The sequence below is a fragment of the Cucurbita pepo genome, chromosome 9 (assembly GCF_057944985.1).
Source record: "Cucurbita pepo subsp. pepo isolate OVF chromosome 9, ASM5794498v1, whole genome shotgun sequence".
NCBI lineage: Eukaryota > Viridiplantae > Streptophyta > Magnoliopsida > Cucurbitales > Cucurbitaceae > Cucurbita > Cucurbita pepo.
Window position 1 is genome coordinate 1590307 of NC_141806.1, and position 13319 is coordinate 1603625.

Sequence of the window (13319 nt, forward strand, 5' to 3'; positions counted from 1 at the left end):
ATATTGGTTATAAATATTAAATATTCTTAATATTTTTAAATAGAGGAAGGAATTGTAACTCTGTTTATTGGTTGGTTGGGTTGACCTAATAAAAAAAACGGGTAAACTAGATTTAATTTTTAATTTTTCAAAAATTCAACCTAAAAAAAATGTAACTCAACCAAATTGAATTAAAATAATGATTAAAAAGATTTATAAATATTTGGATTAAAGCTACTTTGAATTTTCATTCCTAACTTCTTTTCAAGGATTTAAAATGTATCTATTATGGAGAGAGTCTACCCGTATTCCAATTAGTAACTAGCACCATCTAGTAACTAACTCTAATACGTAACGACCAAAACCTACCATTAACAAGTATTGACTCGCACCATCTAGTAATTGACACTAATACCATTTGTAACAACCCAAACCCACCGTTGCTTACTAGCAACATCTAGTAACTAACTCTAATACCATTTGTAACAATCAAAACCCATCATTAATAAATATTGACTCGCAGCACCGTCCAATAACTAACTCTAATACCATTTGTAACAACTCAAATCCACGACAAACAAATATTATCCTCTTCCGTCAATCGCATCCGACCTTCCCCTAAAGATTTTAAAACAAGAGAGGTTTCCCAACTCATACAATAAATCATTCATTCCCCTCTCTACAGGTTGGAGCTATTAAGAACCAAATTTAAATTTACATTGGTACCAACAAAGCAAACCAAATAATAGAGGAAGCAGGCGGCGGCAGCAGTATCATCAGATAAGATACATTCCACATGGAGAATTTTCCTTCTTTTATTTATTTATTTATTTATTTATTTTCCTTTATTATAAAAATAAATAATAATAATAAAAAAAAAGAATCCGCAGCAAAATTCAGGGGGGATGAACTTAAATAAAACACGGTCCAGGGTCATGTGAACCCCATCAACTTGCCTCCCCTGGGCCCCACTCCCCCATACCCTACCCTCCTTTTCTCTCTCTAAATTAATACCCTCTCTCACAGTTGACCCATATTTTCCATATTTATGGATTTTATTTATTTATTTATTTATTTATTAAAAAAAAAAAAAAAAAAAACATTAATTAAAAGTCCACCGGCTCTTATATAAATCCACCCACCCCCAACACGCCTTTCCAGTTCATTCCCCCAAATCCCCTTCTTTCACAAATGGACCAACAACCCACCACTTCCATTAAATCTCCGCCGCCCGACACCAGTCTCGTTTTGGACTCTGCTGACTCCAGCTCCGCCGTAGGTGGCGGCGTCGAGGCTGAATCCCGGAAGCTACCCTCCTCCCGTTTCAAAGGAGTGGTCCCACAGCCCAATGGCCGATGGGGCGCGCAGATTTACGAGAAGCACCAAAGGGTATGGCTCGGAACATTCAATGAAGAAGATGAAGCCGCACGTGCCTATGACGTGGCTGCCCAACGCTTCCGTGGTCGTGACGCCGTTACTAATTTCAAAACGTTATCTCACGGCCAAGTAGACGACGTCGTATCCGCCTTTCTTAATTCCCATTCCAAAGCTGAAATCGTCGACATGCTACGTAAACATACTTACCTTGACGAACTACACCAAAGCAAACGAAACGCCGATTTATTATCTTCGAATCGTAAAAGAAACGGTTCGTTATTATCCGGTTCGGATAATGAACCGGATTCCGCTCGGGAACTTTTATTTGAAAAAGCCGTTACGCCTAGCGATGTTGGGAAATTGAACCGTCTAGTTATCCCTAAACAACACGCCGAGAAAAACTTCCCTCTCCAAACCGGTTCCGCCGGTTCAGCCGGTTCAGCCGCTTCATCCAAAGGACTTCTCTTAAACTTCGAAGACGGCGTCGGGAAAGTGTGGCGGTTCAGGTACTCGTATTGGAATAGTAGTCAAAGCTACGTGTTGACCAAAGGGTGGAGCCGGTTCGTTAAGGAGAAGAACCTAACCGCCGGTGACGTCGTGAGCTTCTTGAAATCGACCGGTGAAGATAAGCAGCTATACATTGAATGGAAGGCGAGCAAGAGTGCAGCCTCGACCGGGTCCAGCACGAACCCGGTTCAGACGGTGAGATTATTTGGAGTGGACATTATGAAAGTAACGCCGAGTAGTGGGTGCAGTGAGAAGAGGAGAAGAGAAATGGAGTTTTTGAGTTCAGAATGTAACAAAAAACAAAGGATCGTCGGAGCATTGTAACGTACAAATTCCTTTTTTTTTTTTTCTTTTTCTTTTTTTTTTTTCTTAATTTATTGCACGTGTTTTGAGGGACTTGATAGAAAATATTTATGTTTGCAAAGATGCCCCTCTCACAAGCAAAAAGAATTGTATAAATGAGAGAAAAAAATATGATCGAACCTTTCAAATAAGGGCGTTCTTATGATCCCGACCAATCCAAACTACTAATCCTCACTCATAAATGTGGGGTTGAGTTAGATTTTTTTCGATTTGGTAAGTTTTAATTCCTAAAATGGAAAGTTCTCGATTCAAAGATTGATTTTTTTTTTTTCTGTCCGATCAACCGAACCAACCTGAACAAATGGTTACAATTGAACCTAATCATGGTCAAATCTGACCATATCTGTTGGTGGGTTTGGTTTTTCTAATGGTATCAGAGCCCGTCATTGGATGTGTGCGAGCGAGGACGTTGGACCACAAAGAGAGGTAAATTGTGAGATTCCACCTGAGTTGGAGAGAGGAATGAAATATTTCTTAGAATGGTGTGGAAACTTCTCTTCGGGCAAGTTTTAAAACTGTGAGGTGGACAGCAATACATAACGTCATTAAGTGAACAATATCGGCTAAATTTCAAATATTACATTTATTTTTTATATTATCATGAGTGAGGTTTTTGAGATTTTAGTATTAATAAATAGATTTTTTTTTTAATAATTAAAAAAAAAATACAGCACACCAAGAATAGAATAGTAGGTTAGACTGAATTTTGAATGTTTTGGGTCACAAATTCAAAATTGTTCGGAACTTTTTTGAAAAATAAAATAATTTTAATAAAAATATTATCATGTACTTTTAAAATATTGTTCCAATTTAAATTTAAAAAGTTTTAAATAAAATACTATAATTTTTTAAGCACATTTTATTCATTAATATTGAAAAAATTAATTTTGATAATTTCAAATCTAAGCTACTAACAACAAATTTTAAATAATTAGGTTTTAAAAAAAAGTATTTACACTGATTTGGTTTAAAAAGGAATCAAAATTATTATATAACTTAATAATATAAAACTCTTATTTGTGTTTGATACAAATATAGTTAAAATAAATAAAAAATAAAATTACTCTTTTTCAATAATTATAGTATCTCCAAATTTCTCTATTGGGCTTAATTCAAACCCAACTATTGGGCCCAAGCCCATCAGAATATTGACGCCAGCCCAAAATTAATATGCACATTTAGTATACACATTTATATTTTGTAAGCATATAACACATTGTAACATTTTTTTTTTAAAAGAAAACTATATTACAAACGAGTTTATATTAAACATTATTTAATTTTAAAATAAACACAAAGTCTTAAATGATAATTTTGTTATAAATTTTAAAATATATATCATTAGCTTTAAAAATAATAAAAATAACATTATAAATACATAAATAAAATCGTAACAAAAAAAAAACATAATTATTTAAATTAATTTGTACCCAAAAAAAATTATTTAATTAATTTTTATATTATTTTTACACATAAATATTTGTCTATCTAATTTATAAACAAAAGCGTCTTTAATTCGTGTAATCATTTCTATAAATAAAAATAATATCAATTTATTTTCGTATCGTAATTATGCTAACATGAATTTATTTTATCGTAATTATATTTAAATATAATTTGGTTAAAATAAATATTAAAAAAATTATTAAAAATTTAGTGTTTAATTTTATTTAAAATTACATGATCTATTACCTATACAATTGAAAATTTTAAATATAAATTTAATAATAATAAAAAAAATCCTCCAATATTGAAGATTCTATGTATGCGAAATCTCGAGTTATATTATTCTCTCTAAAACTCAATTTTAGATTTATTAAATCTATTTATATTTCATCTTCTTCTTCTCCACTAAACCCTATTTATTTGTATTTGGTTTCACAAGTTTATTTGTACTGTTCTTCATCATTGTCTCACTTCCGATTTTTCTAAGTTTTATTATCTTTAAATTAACTTTGATTCAAAATCATTCATGGATGTCCCCGATAATGTCGTTGATATTCGTGTGGGAATGGATTTGCGTCACTATGCAGATGCTCTGGATCAAGAACGCAGAAAAATTCTGGTTTTTCAGAGAGAACTTCCCCTCTGTGTGGAGCTTGTTACCAGAGGTAATTCGCCGGAATCTATGGCGTCTTTTGCATTGTTCTATGATTTGTTTTGTTTAATTTTGTGGGTTTTTGCATCAGCTATTGATTCTTGCCGGCAGAAGTTATCTGGGGTCTCGTCGGAGAGTTCAGAGCATACTTCTTCCGATGGCCCTGTTTTGGAGGAGTTCATTCCGATCAAAAAAGATTCCGGTGATCCCAATTTTGAACAATCAAAACCATATATAAATGAAGTGGGTCCATTGGATTGGCTTAAATCCGCTCAGCTTTGGAATCAAACGTTGGATCCTCCGGTTGTTGAGGTATAATTCAATTGCTCTGTTTTTTTGTCTGTTTGGCTGCCGAGAAAATAGACGAGGATTTTCCGGGAAAGTTGTGTGAATTTTGTTCTTTTTTCCAGGATGTTGCTAAGAAACCGCCGTCGGCGGTTGTTGAGGAAGAAAAGAAAGGCGTGGGCGGTGGTTTTCGGCCATTTCAGGAGAAAAATCCATCTGAAACAGAGGCGGCGGCGGTTGTCGGAAAAACGGTCTGTTGTTATCCGGTGATGGAGGCGACAGCGAGTTCGACGGCGGAAACTGTCTCCAAAGGAAGCGGCGGAAACAGTCAACGAGAAGAGAAGGAATCTCAAACTCAAAGAAAACGGCGGCGGCGCTGGTCGTCGGAGTTACACCGGCGATTCGTTCGTGCCCTTCAACGACTGGGCGGCTCTCAAGGTAAAAAAAAAAAAAATGAATTTTATCACAGTAAAAAAAGAATTAACTCTCAGTAATTTTACTTTATTTAATTACAGTTGCTACACCAAAACAAATTCGCGAGTTAATGAAGGTTGACGATTTGACTAACGATGAAGTCAAAAGCCATTTACAGGTTCATATTTCTTCCAATTAATTTAAAGTAATTTTTTTTAATATAATTTTTTAAAATTAAATTATTTTAATTTCAGAAATACCGATTACACGCACGACGGCCGACAAATTCCGCCATGCCCGACAGCGCTGTGCAGAAATTCGTGGTGGTCGGAAGCATGTGGGAACCGCCGCCGCCGCCACCACCACCGAAGTACATGGCGATGACGACGGGGCAAGTGACCCCGGTGGCGAGAGTCGTGCAACGGCAGAAGACGGCGGAAGGAGGAATGGGGAGACCCATCGGCGGGATGGTTCAATTGAATTCGCCGCCCGCATCTTACTCGACTCTGACCGCCACAACCTCGCCGGCGAAAGCGTAGAATTATTTTAATTATAATTTATTTTATTTGTGTTGAAGGAAGTTTTGTAATTAAAATATCATTATCATAAAAAATAAAATAGTTTATTTTTAGAGATTTGAATTTTTATTTTTGAGATTAATATTCTATTAATAACAAAATAGTTAAAATTTCAATCTATAAAATATACATTTTTACTAAATATTAAAAAATATAATCTAACAAAAATATAATAAATTTAGCTACGTTATTTTCTGGATCAAATCACAAATTTTATTTAAATGATATATTGTGTTTCTAAAAACAAATTGATTCGTAGATTTATAGGCAAATAAATTTAGTTCACGTGAAAATTTAAATTTGTCTTGACTTTTAGTAACTAATATGTTGTCTTGATCAATTAATTTGTTCGGTCGTTAATAATCGTTTCTAAATTTAATATTATATTTTATATGATATGTGTGATTTAGAATATAAATGCACGTAATGAAAAGTCAATATTAAATTATATAAAAATTATTACTTCAATCCGCTAGCCATATGAATATTTGAACAGAGATAAATTAAACGTGATGAGAGTGGTTTAGTTAAAAATGAGTTTTCATACTTAGGATCTTATCTTTCTTTTAATACAAGATTTTGAACTCATTAATTACTCGAGAAACTAACGTCCCACTAAACCCACCCACCAAAATAAATAAAAAGTTGATCAAAAGAAACGAAAAGAGTTTTTGCTAAATGTTGCTAAATGTTGTCATTTTGTATGGACTATGATAACGAGGTTTCTTGATCTTACTAGAAGAGAATAAAAATAAAGATATTAAATCAAGCGAGTTGTAAAAGTTATAGGATTCACCATAACAGTCGAGCAAGCTCAATTCCTACAAATTGTAGTCATGTAATCGAGAAGAAAAATTTTGATATTTGGCTGTTGATTGAGTATACTGTTTTAGCTTCGATGGATTCGTTTCAAGAAGAATGGCTGCATCTGTTTCTAATTTTGGCTTTGTGCTCGTTTGGCTCCACAGTGAAACTTCAACTTGTCGACCCTTCATGCACTTTTCACCATTTGATCGCTATTCCATTTCATCGATGGCAGTTTTTTGTCCACGTATTTGATAGATAATGTTATTTGGATTATATTTGTTATTTGGGAATAAGATAAATCTATAAATATTATATATTTAGTATTAGAATGAAACTTTATAATGTTATAATATTATTCGAAAGAATTTGCTTTAGATTTTATTTTAAATATTTTGTACTAATAAAAAGTAATCTTCCCACATCTACACATATCAACATCTTTCCGTCACGTTTTTATATATTATAAATTTATTATTTATTAGTTCGAAAAGAAAAAGAGAAACTATGGTATCATTGTGGTGTAATTTGACATAATCTATAATCTAATATTTTTAAAAGGACGAGTCATTTGTTCCTCTTTTCATATTCTTTACTCGGTCAATTTTAATATTTTTTCAAATAAAAGAATATTCCAACCAATTACTTAATTGACTTTTGATATTTTTTCAAATAAAAAGAATATTCCAACCTTTCACATGTATAATAATCAAAACCAATATTTTTCATCTTTTATTGCTTTTATTTTATAATTTACTATTTTTTTAAAAATATATTCTAACAATTTCTTTTGAAAGTATATATATATCTAAATATTTAACTCGTTAGATCGGATCTGTAATGACTAGCATAGAAGCAAGTGGAGAAGCTGAAAACTGAAACCATATTATGTATCTATGTTTAGATCACTCTGTTATGCCTCTATTCATAATTTGCTCACACATGTAGTTTTTATGCCTTTATAGGGGACGGCAAGAGTGTTAGATGAACACCGATTTTTCACAATGGTATGATATAGTCCACTTTGAGCATAAGCTCTCGTAACTTTGTTTTAGGCTTCCCCAAAAGGCATCATTCTAATGGAGAGTATTCTTAAATCCATGATCATTCTCTAAATTAGCCGACGTGGGACTTTCATCGTCCAACAAAGAGGTCATTCGTCCAACCCATTCTTTTTTTTACTAATTTAGCTTTTTTTTTAATTAAAAAAAAAATACTAATTTAGAATATTATTAGCTTATCTCTTTAATTTAGACTGACCCACAGAATCCTGCATCGTCCAAGATTCCCCCACAATCCCATCTATAATAATATCCATGTGCCCCATTCTTCTTCATAATTTCAGATCAACCCATCTGATCTCCACCCTAGATTGATCATCCGACGGTCTCCATTTCACGACCATGATTCAGATCCACGTTCTCACGCACAGACAATCACTCCCCCAATTTGGATAAGTTCGTGTAGATTTAGATTATGACCTTTGAATGAATAAAAGGCCAAACGACTTTTGAGGGCCATTCTAGAGACCACCAGAAATGCTAAACGACGACGTTGCATGCTGATTTCTTATTTGTACGATCATTTTTGCATATGCAAAAAATTCCTTGAGGAATATTCTTTTCTTATCTTTGGTAGAGACCTAACTTCCAACAAAATAAAAAATATATATAAAAAATTGTAAATAATCGACTCTTATTTCTTAGTCTTAGGATTTTCCGATCATAAGGCCTTTAAACGAGGATAAGAAGAATAATTCAAACTCCCGACAATGTTGAATGATATTCCATTAATTAAGAAATATTATATTATAAAAAATAACATAACAAAAACAACATATATACTTAGATACGAATAATGATGAACTAAATTATTATGCTCTCTCGAGGACTTTGAACTAGATGATAAAAGCATATTTGCTTGATTCCTCTTCTTCCATGGCCGGCTTGTCCGAGTTCATTTCGAAACTACTGTTACGTTTGCTAAGAATATCAAAAGCGGTAAATTTGCTTTAGAGATTTGGATGTCTAACCACCCCGGATTGACCTAATAATCAATAAGAAATAGGGAAATAGTAAAGGGATTAATGAAAATAAGTTCAAACGATGCTCATCTACCTAAGATCTAATATCTTACGAGTTTCCTTGACTATCAAATGTAAGGATCAGATAATTGTCTCGTGAAATTAGCTGGGGTGTGTACAAACTATGACCCGCTTAGAATAGTCATAAGAGAGTACAGTTTTAAAATATAGACCCCACCCAGGTAAAAGAAAAAAAAAAAAGCAAGTAATACATAAGCTAATCAGCAGAAGGGAGCCCATGGGCCATTATGGTTTTCTATTCCTTGCTCAAACACTCTCCTATACCAAAAATTATCTTGCAGACTTTCAGAGATCAATCTCGGGATCAATATAACTGAATGAAGAACACAGGCTTCATTTTATTATGAAACCTGGGGGAGGTCATTTATGAGAACCAGAATAATGCTGGAAAACACATGCTTCATTAGATTCCTTCGTCAATGTATTGTATACATTCAAAAAGTGAGTTTTGACGAATGACTAACCAGGCACTACGCTTGATCTGAAGGTGGGGGAATGCAAAGTGGTACGCCAGGAGTAGGCTCTAGGACCACTGCCTCTGGAAGTTCCTTTGACAACAGTTCCTGCATTGTATTGAATGGATCAACATTAACAGAGCTCCTTTAAGTTTCTTGACATTAGCGAAGTAGAAAGTAAATAATGGCAAGAATTGACTTGACCCTGCATAATCACCGAATAAAAAGTGAATCTGTGAGATCCCACATTGGTTGAGGAGGAGAACGAAGCATTTTTTATAAGGGTTTGGAAACCTTTCCCTAGCAGACGGGTTTTAAAAACTTTAAGGGGAAGTCCGAAGGGGAAAGCCCGGGCGATGTGCGATGTGCCAGTGAGGAAGCTGAGCCTCGAAGGGGAGTGGATACGAGGTGGTGTGCCATCAAGGATGCTAGGCCCCGAAGGGGGTGGATTGGGAGGTCCCACATTGGAAAAGGGAATGAGTGCTGGGGAGGACGTTGGGCTCTGAAGGGGGGTGGATTGTGAGATCTCACATTGGTTGGGGAGGAGTTGGGGAGGAGAATGAAGCATTCTTTGTAAGGGTGTGGAAACCTCTCCCTAATAGATGCATTTTAAAAACCTTGAGGGAAGCCCAAAAGGGGAAGCTAAAGAGAACAATATCTACTAGCGGTGGACTTGGGCTGTTACAGAATCCCTTAACAATGGAGGACACACTTCTCACTCATTCGACATGTTTCAGCTTATAAGATTGTGAAATCCATATTCTAGTCATTCTTTAGTTAGTACACTACTTGATTCTCATTAAACTTCATCGGCTTCTATCCTTTCATACGAGGTAGAAAGAAATAAACCAAAGTAGACTGATAACCTAAAAGCTTCATGCAAAGTTCAAGTATGACCGTATGAATATGATAACATATCAGTTCGGACACAGGATTCATAATGGCTGTGGTTGAAGTAGATATTAACCTTGAAAGATTCAATTGTCCCTTCAGCACTAACTAAGCTTGCAAGAAGCCCTTTGCTATCCATATCTCCATTATTCATTGGCACGATGAACCTGAAAGATCATGAGGAAACATAATTTGATGAGATAAAATATAAATATGTTTAAGACATCAAGAACATATTATTCACATTATAGGATTAGTCTTGGAAGAGAACGAGCCACTGTAATGCTCAGTACCCTTGAAATTTTCTTTGATATTGCAGTATATTTCAAGCCAAGTTTCTTGATTTTTAATCTGAAGTTCAGGTTTCTAACATAGTTATATAGAACAAATAGATGCGTCCACCAGGTACAGAATTTAAGGTTTTGGAAGCATTTATACTTTGCATGCAGCAGCTTTGCAAGTTGAACTGCATCTTCTTGTCCAGAAACGAGAGTAAAATTAGGCAGAAGCTGCTTTATAACAGGTGTGATGACAATATCAGCCCTTTGTTTCCCCAAAAATTCCTCGTTGTAAGAGCAATGAGGTTCATAATAAAGAGTCAGCTGGCCTTGGGGAGAAATAACAAGATACCTGTATCAGATTCAATAAAGAGAGATATGGAATCTAAATAACCAGTAAACTAAATGGATATTCATCATATAAACTATCATACTATTTTACCCGTTTTCAGGACGCTGCCAGGGAGGACCTAGAACTGGTCCAGCAGTGGCTCTAATGAGTACTTGAGATCCATTTTTTGCTTCAATAACTGAGCTCTGACCGCATTCTAAGTAAGTCACCTGGATATAACTAAAACTAGCCTTAGAACGATACATTTGAGCAGAAAGTGGTATATGGAATGCTTCCAGTAATAATATAATCAAATTTAGGCATCATAAAACATTGAATTAAAAAGAAGGATGGCCACTAAAAGGTGAAAGGGGAAAAATGGCCCATATTACTTGTTGATATGCTCGTTTAACAAAGAATACAAAAGGAAAGCGCCAATGTATGCAGCGAAGTTACATTTTTTTTAACAATTTGGGCGGGGAGGGAGTTGCTCCTACATTATCTTTTTATCACTCTTGATCTTTATGACTGTGAGATCCCACATTGGTTGGAGAGGAGAACGAAGCATTCCTTATAAGAGTGTGGAAACCTCTCCCTAATAGACGCGTTTTAAAACTGTGAGGCTGACGGCGATACGTAACAGGCCAAAATGGACAATATCTATTAGCGGTGGGCTTAGGCTGTTCCAAATGGTATCAGAGCCAGGTACCGAGCGATGTGCCAGCGAGGATGCTGGGCTCCCAAGAGGGGATGGATTGTGAGATCCCACATCGGTTGGAGAGGGGAACGAAGCATTCCTTATAGAGTGTGGAAACCTCTCCCTAATAGACCCGTTTTAAAATCGTGAGGCTGACGGCGATACATAACGAGCCAAAGCGGACAATATCTATTAGGGTGGGCTTGGGCTATTACGATGTCTTCCTGCGTTGAATCTTAGATAGTCTATCCAAATCAGAAGCAGTAAATAAAAAAATGGGAGATGGGGCATGATCTAAAGAATGTCTTCTAAAAACAATAGCACCTGTATCTCTCTCTCCGTTCTTCTTCGGCGAATTACTTGCATAAAAATCGATTATTAGAGGGCCATGAGTACAATGTTGCAACATTTATGTGCTTCTTTTCCCAGTGAGTAGAGTCATAAATGCTGGGGTCGTATGACACAATCAAATAATTGATGCATTGTCTATTGGTGTTGTAATTATTAGATGACATTATTTCCAATTCTCAAAATATCTCTAAATATGTAACAACTCAAGCCCACCGTTAGCAGATGTTGTCCGGTTTGGCCTGTTACGTATCGCCGTCAGCCTCACGGTTTTAAAACACGTCTATTAGGGAGAGGTTTCCACACTCTAATAAAGAATGCTTCGTTCCCCTCTCCAGCCAATGTGGGATCTCACAATCCACCCTTCTTGGGAGGCCCAACGTCCTCGCTGGCACGCTGTTCAGTGTCTAGCTTTGATACCATTTGTAACAGTACAAGCGCACCGCTAGCAGATATAATCCGCTTTGACCCATTACATATCGCCATAGGGAGAGATTTCCATTCTTATAAAGAATGCTTCATTTCCTCTCCAACCAATGTGAGATCTCACAAAATATTTATACTACCCATTAAAATTTCCTCAAGAGCTTATCAGCTTGCATAACCAATTTTTACCAAATGAACAACACCACCTTAGCCAAATGATTAAGCAACTTAGCCTTGAATGGAAGCATAAGGAAAAAGAAAAAGAAAAAGAAAAAGAATTCATAGCAGAATCTGCTTACATTGCTGAAAAGTGGATCCAACAATGCCTTTGCATTTGGAGTTGCTATAACTTTTAGATTAGGAGACTTCTCAGAGAGAGGCCTCAAAGTCTTCAAGTGGCAGTGATCATCAAGGCTTTGTGTAATAAGTAAACAGTCAACCTCAGGAAGTTCATTCAGCTGCACAAAGATTGCTCAAATATCAGAATAATTTTATCAAAGAAACCAGAGTAGATGCTTATAGCCATTCCGAAGTTACCTGGAAATTCTTCAATATCTTCTTGGAGGCCTCATACAGCCACGAGATACCAAAATCAAGAGTACCAACCAAAACAGGATCTACCAAAATGGACAGATCGCCCACTTCCCACAACCAACTATTGCCCTAAAACAAACAGGAGGATGATAGATTCTAAGCATATCAATCAAAATCAACGAATAATAATCGAATCCAAGTAGATAAAACTAAGAACCCGCCTCCAGATAAGTAAGATTAAACGCATCGGTGGTAGAGACAGTCGCCCCATCGGCACTCTCTTTGGCAATCACAGCCGGAACTACCCTATTCGATCTGTAATCAAGCGTAAGGACAACAACAGCTTCGATTCTCCAACTGAAGAAAAACTAAGGTGCAGAATGAAAAACCTGGAAATCGAGACCTTCGGCAATGATCTGGAAGTTTTGAACGTGGAATGAATCGTACGAGAGATTGCAAGGGCACATGAAGAAGGGGAGAAAGCCATTTTTGTCCCAAATGGTTTGCAGAAGCTTATGCACTGTACAGCTGCCATGGCTTCTTCTCATCCACTGCAAGATCTTTTCCCTGTTTTTCCCGCGAAATGAAGAACACGAGTGGTTATCTATTTATTTGAACAGGTTTCCAGAGTGAATTGTTCATCAAAATTATGAACAGTTCGATCTTCCAACGATTCGTTGATTTTGTGTTCCTGATTTCGCCGCTTGCCGTGGCCGCTTACCCACCACCCGCGATAAAACAAACAAAATTGTTAGAATGCTTTGGATCAACTGCTTTTTAAGATTGATTTCATTGAGTGAGGTGTCTTCGCAAAACAAGATGATCCAAGAATTTGATCAATCCATTGTAT

At 35.8% G+C, this 13319-nt stretch overlaps 3 protein-coding genes across 6 annotated transcripts; 2 read left to right on the forward strand and 1 right to left on the reverse strand.

The window, feature by feature from the left end:
* The first annotated feature begins 1124 nt into the window (after positions 1 to 1124).
* LOC111802183 (AP2/ERF and B3 domain-containing transcription repressor RAV2) lies at positions 1125 to 2289 on the forward strand. Its single transcript, XM_023686450.2, has one exon. It carries the CDS (start codon positions 1171 to 1173, stop codon positions 2185 to 2187), a length of 1017 nt encoding a protein of 338 aa, XP_023542218.2. The 5' UTR covers positions 1125 to 1170; the 3' UTR covers positions 2188 to 2289.
* A 1723-nt stretch (positions 2290 to 4012) lies between these two features.
* On the forward strand, positions 4013 to 5641 carry LOC111802196 (transcription factor HHO2). Its single transcript, XM_023686467.2, has 5 exons — positions 4013 to 4337; positions 4416 to 4636; positions 4735 to 5047; positions 5125 to 5201; positions 5278 to 5641. The coding sequence occupies exons 1-5, from the start codon at positions 4199 to 4201 to the stop codon at positions 5560 to 5562; spliced, it is 1035 nt and encodes a 344-aa protein (XP_023542235.1). The 5' UTR covers positions 4013 to 4198; the 3' UTR covers positions 5563 to 5641.
* Positions 5642 to 8177: 2536 nt separating this feature from the next.
* LOC111802293 (Metallo-hydrolase/oxidoreductase superfamily protein) lies at positions 8178 to 13279 on the reverse strand. 4 transcript variants are annotated; one of them, XM_023686604.2, is made up of 9 exons: positions 12859 to 13279; positions 12691 to 12784; positions 12473 to 12598; positions 12235 to 12393; positions 10576 to 10694; positions 10294 to 10485; positions 9932 to 10022; positions 8974 to 9072; positions 8178 to 8387 (listed from the first exon to the last, which is right to left on the reverse strand). In XM_023686604.2, the coding sequence occupies exons 1-8, from the start codon at positions 13002 to 13004 to the stop codon at positions 8980 to 8982; spliced, it is 1020 nt and encodes a 339-aa protein (XP_023542372.1). In that variant the 5' UTR covers positions 13005 to 13279; the 3' UTR covers positions 8178 to 8387; positions 8974 to 8979. The 4 variants fall into 4 exon arrangements, with proteins under 4 accessions (XP_023542372.1, XP_023542370.1, XP_023542371.1 ...); XM_023686602.2 differs by having other exon boundaries at positions 8178 to 8451; positions 12859 to 13278; XM_023686603.2 differs by lacking the exon at positions 8178 to 8387 and adding an exon at positions 8820 to 8893.
* Positions 13280 to 13319: the final 40 nt, after the last annotated feature.